Here is a 9731-nt window from a genome sequence, read left to right on the forward strand (position 1 = left end):
GCATTGCATCACTGGCCATGAAATAATGCTGATGCTTTCTTCTTTTCTATCCATCAATATGTATTCACACACTGAGCCGCATAAACACACAGAAGCCAAATCATTTGACTCTAGCACGAAAACCAAAGATTTTAAGAGATGTCAGATGGTATTCAACAAGTCTGTCCAGCTAAATCCAGAAACAGAGAACAATGCGGTTGTTTTAAGCACGGATTGCCCGCTATTTATTCCATGCATTCTTCTTCCTTGTCAAAACCTGGCGCCTACATTACCCACAATGCAACCTGATCACTAACTACACTAGCAGTATGTTAGGCTAGTAGCTAGTATGTCACAGAAGCACATTTCAGTAGAAACATCCTTATTCTTGTAAGTAGAACAAGTATCACTTTATTGACAAAATGTATGACTTTACTATGAAAGAGGCATTTTTGTGAGCAAGATTTAGAGCCAACTTCATGACGACTGAACCACCTGTATCTGATTTTTTGAACTCACAAAAATCCATGTCAGTATCAGCCTCAAAAATCCAGTATTGGGCTGTGCCACTAATCCTTCAGTATCTCTGGAAAGTTATTCTTCTGCTGCCCTCTCTGAGCATCAATCAACATCAGCCTAATGGATGATTTGTAAATATAAACCCGGGGTTTTTTCCTCCTGAGAATTTGGAGGAGCACATAGAGAAGAGCCCACTTGAGCAGTCAGCTAAAGAAAAATGGGAAATGTCTGTCGATTTAATTGGCTAAATTAAGAGCCAACTAATGAAAAAGCCATCATGGACTGAGATAATTCCTCTAAGTCCAACACAAATGCAAAAGAAGCCACATGTCAAGGGCTTGTTTCATAACCTTGACACAGGGAACTTTGCTCTGGTATCAGTAGTAACAGAAGCCCCCGGAGGCCATGAGAGCACTGATACAAAACCTTCAGACAGACGCACCAGCAACACTGTGGTAGGATGGTACACATAAACACAACCATATGCACACAGGCACAAGCAGATACACACCTCCACAACCTTCTCTGTATTCATCAGATGTTTTTACTGAACCCAAGGGTTGGCTTTTAAAGATTATACAGCACTCTCTCTCTCTCTTTCTCTCTCTCTCTCTCTCTCCACATCAGGTAGGATTTTTTACAGGAAATTGCCTGATCCACTGTCCCAAAGGGAGTGCTAGTAGTGCAACTCAAATCTAAACACAAACACAGAAAAAGACACAGACTTGCACAAAAGCACACACTTAATAGAACACAGAGAAGAACATCACTTTCTTTCTTTTAGGACTAAAAAAAATATATATATATATATATATATATATATATGATATATATATATATATATATAATATATATATAAAACAAGACTTTTCTGGAGAGAGAGAGAGCGAGAGAGGTCACAAAACCTGCTATCAGAATGGTTAAATGACTCTTGGGCTTTCCTGCAGTACCCTCCATTTTACAAATAATTTGACTTCCAAAATGTACAATTGAACAATATCACATGGAAAGCAACAGGAAACGGCTTGACTTGACGACTGAAATAGAGGCCTGTATTACGAAGCAAGTTCAACATATTCAAGATATCTTTTTGTTATATTGCTCTTCTAAGCCCAATAACCACAGTCATGCTAAGCAGTCACACAGCCATGATTATCAACACAGTAAGTCCACCCAGAGTTTCCCAATCTAGTCATGAGTGTGTTCACATACAGTAAAAAGGGCGGTGTTTGCAGCAGGTGATCAATCACAAACCTGGACAAGTCCACTGCCAGAAGCGCGGCATATTTCCCAAAGACGGAGCAAAGTACAATATTAGACAAATACAAAGAAGTTCAACACATAATCCAGGCTGAAAGCAGTACAATTTTGCACTGGGAAAAATACAGCTCAAGAAGCTTACATAGATATGTCGGTCCCTCTGTCAAGAATCTATATCTCTCATATAAATAATCATCAGGGAAAGCAAAAGGGCTTTGCCGGTCTCTGAACACTCTTGCTCTGTGCAAATTTCGGGATCTTTTTTGAATGGTGTTGCCATTCTCAAGAGAATTGATTGGTCAGTAGGTGGTGCTTTTATACAGGTTGATCTGTTAACTCAAACATAACCTGCTTCAGAGCAGGTTAGGTGCAACATTCAGTAAGTTACCATGGCAATGTGCCCCAGTGAGAAGTGAACCACAGTCTGAAAACCTAGGGTTAAACCTGGAGTTAGCCTGCTAACCCCACATCATGCTTCGTAGTAACGGGCCTCAGTTCAGGAACAGGCAACAAGTCAAAACACAGGAGCAGGCAACAACAAAAAAAACAGAAACAGTGTAGGTGCAGATGGCTGAAAAACAAAGGTATTTACAGATATTTGAATTTATAGTAGCTAATGTTTCTTAATTTGCCCAAGATGCATTGGTATTAACAGTAAATACCTGTAATCTGTAACATTTGCAGATAGTGCTATAATATTATTTTCTCCCAGAATGCATTGCCATTTACAGTATGAACTTGTATAACATTAACACAGTAAGGTATTCTGAGATTTTAGCTGTAAATGTACATCAAAGGTTTACAGTGCAGTTTTTCATGAATCATTGTCAAGGGTTGACTATTTCTGTAGTCTAACCACCCATAAAGACTTGTTTGGAAAAGACTCAAAAAGTGATATTCAAATACAGTTAGAGATTAGTTGCAAGTTGCTAGAGTTAAATGACCTGCTGAGGACAGAACCAGACAAAAGTATTGTTGTAATGGCAACAAACCTAGCAGGTTTCTAGCTCTAAAACTAAAACTGTGTGAATTCAGGGTTTTTATTGACTCAATACAATCCACTGGAAAAGTTCTGGTTTCAGAACTTTTCACTGTACAAAGATTTGTACATCTGGTTTTGAGAGATGTAAGGGTTTGCAATGTATACAGTTATTATTAAATATTTCTACATAAACTTAAGACTGCAATGAGTGGACTGTAAAGAGGGAAATTTCCAGGCCCTGACGAGATCCTATTCGAAGTATATGGGACCTCCTTTGGCAAGTACTGTACTTCTGAGCTCCATACATTTTTTGGCAGTCCACTCTTCGATTAATCATTTCAGGTGTACACTGGAGATCTACAAGACACCAGATTTCAGATATTGCCAGAAATTGAGATGATCTGTCTTAATGCAAACACAAATGTTAAATATGAAAAGCCCTTCCAGCTGCAATTTAAGTGCACACAGTGCCAAATATAAATAAAGTTTTTTTTCTTATGTCTAAAACTTTGGACGTGTTCAGTGTTACAGATCAGCAGTCCAGTGCTGAAAGTTGACTTTTACATGTCTGATGTTATCTTTGCTCAGACAGAAGATGTGTAATCTGCCAAAGAAGCAGTAGGAGAAAGTTTTGCCGGTTAAGAGTAGATGCTGCAGAATAGAAGAGAAGCTAAAGAAAATGCTGCCATTTTCTCCTCAGACAGACAGCAGACAGACAGAAGATACATAAGGGCACTAGCATTACTGAGCATAAGCTGAGTCTTATACCCTCTGCAGACATTTGCAGTCATTCCCACAGATTTCAGGGCCAATGTACTGAAGAGCTTCCACTGGGTACATTGATTCATTCAATGTTCACACTTGACGATTCACTTACTGAAAACTATCTCACTATGCACCCTAAAACATTGTTGACATTCAAGGGCTCTCATTATTTCTGATGATGTCTTTTTATTATGAGTGTTGTACTGAGCTTTTACGACAAGACTTCAGAGGCAATCACCAATGTAGATCTTAAAAAAACGTCTTTTGTAAGACACAGGATGTCTGAGCACCACCTATCGGACTTAGGGAGCCATTTACTGTCAAGCAGATGCATGGGGAACTCGAGAGAGGGTTGCAGTTCAACTTACCTGTGATTACCACTGTGCTGCAGCTGCTCACACTCCCACAGACAACCTAAAACACTGACAGTTTCTTTTTATATTTAACATTTATCCAAGGAAGACTTGCTGTGCACACATGTACTTTTTTCAGCTGGGTTCTGTTCCACAATCACACACACTGGGGAGCTGCCCAGTACATATTAGCCTCTAAAAAACTGCTGTATTAGTTAATTGGAGTTTAAGTGCCTTGCTCAAGGTAGTGTGATGTGTTGAAGATAAAGGAGGCCATGCTCAGTATCTGCATTGTAGAAGTGAATGAATGAATGAACATAACTGCTTCCTTTGTTCAAGCTTATGGAAATGGATATTTAAGGACACAGTGAATGGATAGCAGACAGCTTCAGAAGGTTAGGGCCGGGCTGTATGAGATGTTGTAAGAGGGCTGCTAGGCAACGCCTCAATTAGATCCTCATCTATCAAGCTCCCAAAGTTGGCTTTATAAGTATTGTTATGGATTTTGAAGTATTTGGGGGGGCACATTAGGGCTATTATATAGCTGACACTAAATGAGGAAAGAAACGGATGAGATTTTCATTCTTTTTCTTATTGGCTGGCAAAACATTGTTGAGTTTTGTATTTATCCCTCCCTCCCTGTCTAGAAAACAACTGCTTGGTTTTCTTAATGGTTTCAAATGTAAAACATATAGAATTTAGAGCTGAAACGTTTAGTCGTTCAACAGAAATTTAGTTAAGTCATATTTCTAAAGTAAAAAAGTGAAATAGTTTACAGGCTCCCGTTTTCTCACATATTTGCTGGTAGTCCTAGTCCTCTATGACATTAAACCAATTATCTTTGGGGGATTTTTACATTTTTGTGGACCAAGCAATTCATGGATAAATCGAGAAAATATTAAACAAATTAATTGATAATAATCATTAGTTTTAACCCAGCCTTTCGGACAAACACAGAAGTATAAAAATAAGGACTCTTAAGATGTAAAATGCAGATCTCTACTAACAACTACAACTACAACCTCCAATCGATTCATTATGAAGAGTTGACCCTGAGGTGTACATAGCACAGAAAAGGAAACAAAAGCACTGGAGCCGAAAAGGAATTGGAGATGCCTTACCATGAGGCAACCCAACCAATTTCAGGTGACATTTTACATCAATAGCAGACAATTGTGACTGTCGGCCAGAGTCCAGGGGATGTCAGCCTGTTTGGCCCACACGTCTGTTCACACTACAGAGACCAAAACGAAAAAGCAGGGCTACTTTTTACACAAAAAGTGTGCTGTGGTTTGTGTAAATGATTTTTTTTTCCAGCAGCAAGCAGGCCTTGGCTTTGACCTGGACCTGTCACCATCACGACAGAGAATAAATAACTAAAAAAGACTTGCCAGAGAGTCCTCTAAGGTTAGGACTCAAACTCAGGTGGATCCATGGAGCATATTGCTAGATCAGACGACTCTGTGGTCACATAAAGCCCAGTAACCTCAGAGGCGAGATCATGTGCGCCGAATACATCTTTGACCCTCTGTGTGAGTCGCTGGAGAAAATATTGCTCCAGTTCAAAAAGAGAAAAATCAGTGAGCAGTAGCTGTACAACATCCAACATATGGGGTGACGCCTGCAAGCTACTTCAGGCAGCCAACTCGAGCTGCACTGAGTACACACAAGTGACATGCCTCACTGTCAAACTATCATTTACCAAACACAACACTTTAATTTGGCATTCTATTTATGCTGCACAATTTCCCCATCTCTCCCTTGTCAATGCTGCTGCTGCCCTGAACCTGTATCACTGCCCACTGTTAACCCCACCACCAGCCCAGCATCCACCTGCAGGCTCCGGCCCGGGGCGAAGTTACTTTAACATCACTCCTCACTCATTTAAACCCACACTGCGGGAGTGATGAGGTCGGAGTCTGGCCTCCGAACACAATGGTATAATAAACATTTTAAATGTGAGTTGTCTGACTGAACATGCTTAATGGTTTGCCCCCAACATGCACTAAATGGTGTGATCTACCTGAGCCTTTGACTTTTATACACAGGATAAGAGCTCCTGCAGAACTTGCCACTAAATATTCTTTCATTATTTACCTAAGAGCACCTACTTGGCATCTTTTAGCTTCTTGGATTACAGTGATCTCTTTGTGATAACAGGATGGCCCAGCAAAAAACCCTTTTCACCAAAGATGTTACCCAGAATAATAAAAAAACAGCTCAAATACTCTCACTTTAACTCCTAATAACAAAGAAATTAGATCAGGCAGGAGCTCTGGAGTCAGATTGGGTCAGATAAAAGATCAAATGTCCATCTCCCCTGGAGCTTTGTAAGCACCACATCAGCACCACTTTTCACCACCAGCTAATACACCTAATGGAACCCACCATATAAAGACTGTATTCCCTTGTGACGGTGTGTGTGTGTGTGTGTGTGTGTGTGTGTGTGTGTGTGTGTGTGTGTGTGTGTGTGTGTGTGTGTGTGTGTGTTTGTAAGACACCATTAGATAGGTAGAGATGGACAGAGACGAAACAACAACAAAGGGCGCTATATAGACAGGCTACAAACAGCTCAAGCTGCAAAATTTGTGCATAACGTAAATGATGCAGTATGTTTTGCACTTTATTAAAGTAAGTTAGTAGTGTTGATACCTTGATTTGCGGTTGACTGTTTCATTTATTAGTTGCTGTGCAGTGGAAGCAAGCATATCCTTGAGCAGATGACAAAGAGGCGTGGATGAGGAGTATGAAAGCAACCTTTTTAATTGTGGCTTTTAGTGAAGTAATTGCTGCTTCTATACAGAAGGGTATGGGTGCAAAGTTGGAGCCAGGAGGATGAGTGACTCCTGTCAGTGCAGAATTGTGACGAATGTCAATCTGGAGTGACGTGAAAGTTGCATGAATTCCGATTTGACTGTTCAAACTAAGGTTGCATTGCAAAATATATACACAAAAAAGTTTTACGTTCGTAAACCATCAGAAAATATGAAGGAATAATTATAAGACTGTCATTTCAAATCGTGTAATTCAAAGGTTCCAACGTGCTTTTCACCTAAATACATTTTCTAGAAGTAAGATATTCCGTGACCAAAATCCTCGAAATGGCTCCCTATCCGCTGCTGTAAAATGAGTTGTCAGACCTTGTTGAAAACACTGCCAGTCTTCAGTATCAAAACGTCTTATTACTTCCTTCTTTCACCACTTTTTCCTCCCTCCTCCTTCCCTTCTTTCTCCCCATCCTTCGCTTGCTTTATTTCTCTTTCAGCCTCGCTAATTTGCAATTGATTAGCTGTCCTCTCGCAGCTCAGTCCCATGCTCTACAACCCTCGTACCCTCCTCTCCGCCTTCCCGCCCATGCTCTCCTCTATCCATGAGTCAATCTCTCTTTAACGAGGGCACCAGAGCCCTTCCGTGTAAATAAAACAGAGCAGAGCCAAAAATCAATGGGCCTATTACCCTCAGAAAATGCTAAACAAGCAATATTAGAAATTCGCTTGGTAGAGGAGACTGACTGCCTTAATGGGACCCCCCCCCCCCCCCCCCTTAATCTCGGCATCCACTCAACGAGCCACACACTTCGTATTGTCATATTGAATGCCCTGGATAGAAGACACACATTAAATCCAATGCATGGCGTTGTACACACAAACACAGCCTGCACATCAAAATAATTTGCTTCCAAAACTCCCTCTCTCTCTCTCTCTCTCTCTCTCTCTCTCTCTCACACACACACACAAACACACACACACACACACACACACACACACAAACACGTACTGCTGGCAAAAACTAGGGATGCATTCTCCAAAGAAATCATTGGGCACTACACAGAGGCACGTGCCACATTTTACCTCTTTTTATTTATTCTCCCTATGCGACCTGATTAGTGGGCCAGTAAAAAGCTGCATGTGTGTGCAACATTCTCACACACACAAACACAGAGATACATACACACAGAGCAGCAGACAGCAGGATTTATAGTGGACAACCCATACCTCCTGATTAGTGTGCCAGTAAAAAGCTCCGAACACACACAAACATTACAACAGAAACAAAGACCAACACATCCGAGTAAAGGTCTACAATATATGAGCACATGCACCACACACATGGATACACAAATAGTACATACACAACTAAATAAACGATTACAGTGTGCATAGACAAATGCACACAAGCACACACACATACTAAGTAAACATGTACAGTATACATACAGGCTGTTATACAGATACCCATAAACACACACACACACACACACACATAAAGCTAAGTAAATGCAGTACAGATACACACAAACAGAAAACCATACCCACAGCAAAACAAAGGCCAAGCATACATCACTTTCTCTCATACTCACAAATACACACACACTACACACACCATTTCTCTGGAAATGATTGTGTAGCTGGTTAGCTGTGGCCCATTTAGCCTGGCAGCTGATGTGTGGTTAACACAGACATTTATGCTAATGACCTTCTGCGTTTAAAAAAGGCAGCAGTAATGTAAAGGCTCGTTAAAGGCCAAATCCTCATTCACTCGAGTCATTTTTCAGCTCATTTTCTCATTCAATTAAACTGATAAAATCATTGTTCACATGTGGAAGACTATTCAACCTGACAAGGCAACCAAACTGTTGTTTTTACCCTGTAAGTCACTTTTCCATTAAAAAATGTAACACCTTTAATGTATATTCTGGGATGATTTTCGGATTTTTGAGAGCTCCAGTTTGTACCTCTCATGTTTTTCCATTACATTCAAGTCACAGCTAAGGATCCAGTTTTTCTCAAAATTATTACCCGGCGATCTATGAAAAACCCAGAAGCTTTTTAGAGAAAAATGGCCGCTGTGCTGAAGGTATTTCCAGAATCTTCAAAAGACTCTTCTATCTTTAACCCTGTTTCTCAATTTGTGACTTTGATCCCTGATATAGTTAGCCAGAAATGGCTCTTTTTGTAAAAGACAAGCAAAAAACCAATGCATTTCATATGAAAGAAAACAATATTGGAAAAAAACATCAATATATACCAATACTGATAATACGTTTTTATTATTATTTGGGTTTACGTTTCACAAATTATTGCACAGAGATTTGTTATTTCCTGAAGATACAATCTTTGTTTGGACTAGGAAACAGAGTAGTTTGTTGTCCGATGAATCTCATTCAACAAAAAATTTATAGTTTTGTTGATCTAGATGCTTAGAAGAGTTTTTTCTTCTTCTGGACCTACCTTTTTAAAAAGAGTTAAACAATCTTTTGTGTTTTTCAAACAACCGTAGGTAATTATTTTTAGGGAAATCTGATTCTTAGCACTGAAGCTTGAACGTGATACATGACAGGTCCAAACTGGACATACACAAGAATATCATTGGCATTCATTATTCAGCATCATCAACATTCAGTTTTAAAAGATTTCAAAATCAAAATTGAAAATTGAAAACTCTGCATTCCTTTGACACCTACTACAGTGTGGTTTGAATTAGTTTTTACTTTTTTTTACATTTAAGTGAAAGGTTTCCTACCTGCTTGTGCATCTCGATGTTGAGTCCGTATGACATTTCGTAGTACTAAAAAGAATAACGATCAAAGTAAGGTCAAACAAACATGTCTTTTCACTTCGACTTTTTGCACACGCCAGAAATACTGATTCATGCACGCACACACACAAACAAACACACACACACAAAAAAACACACACACAGTCAACAAGACTCACCATGACATAGTGTCTCTGCATCTCAGTTTTCTCACTGGCCAGTTTCTCACACTCCAATTTCAGACTGTGAAGCAGAAATGTTATGTTAGTGAATTACATAAATTAAACACACAACAACCCATACAAACACACACAAACACACACGTTCAAAAGTAA

General features: G+C 39.7%; 1 protein-coding gene across 2 annotated transcripts in view; it reads right to left on the bottom strand.

Moving 5' to 3' along the window:
- LOC116689015 (transducin-like enhancer protein 4) overlaps positions 1-9731 on the bottom strand; it is a 35501-nt gene that overhangs the window by 23026 nt on the left and 2744 nt on the right. For both annotated transcript variants that reach the window (XM_032515282.1, XM_032515281.1), the window contains exons 3-4: positions 9576-9639; positions 9382-9426 (exon numbers count right to left, since the gene is read on the bottom strand). In XM_032515282.1, the coding sequence (XP_032371173.1) occupies positions 9382-9426; positions 9576-9639 (109 nt within the window). The remainder of the gene's footprint in view (positions 1-9381; positions 9427-9575; positions 9640-9731) is intronic.

The sequence above is a fragment of the Etheostoma spectabile genome, chromosome 5, assembly GCF_008692095.1.
Source record: "Etheostoma spectabile isolate EspeVRDwgs_2016 chromosome 5, UIUC_Espe_1.0, whole genome shotgun sequence".
NCBI classification, from domain to species: domain Eukaryota; kingdom Metazoa; phylum Chordata; class Actinopteri; order Perciformes; family Percidae; genus Etheostoma; species Etheostoma spectabile.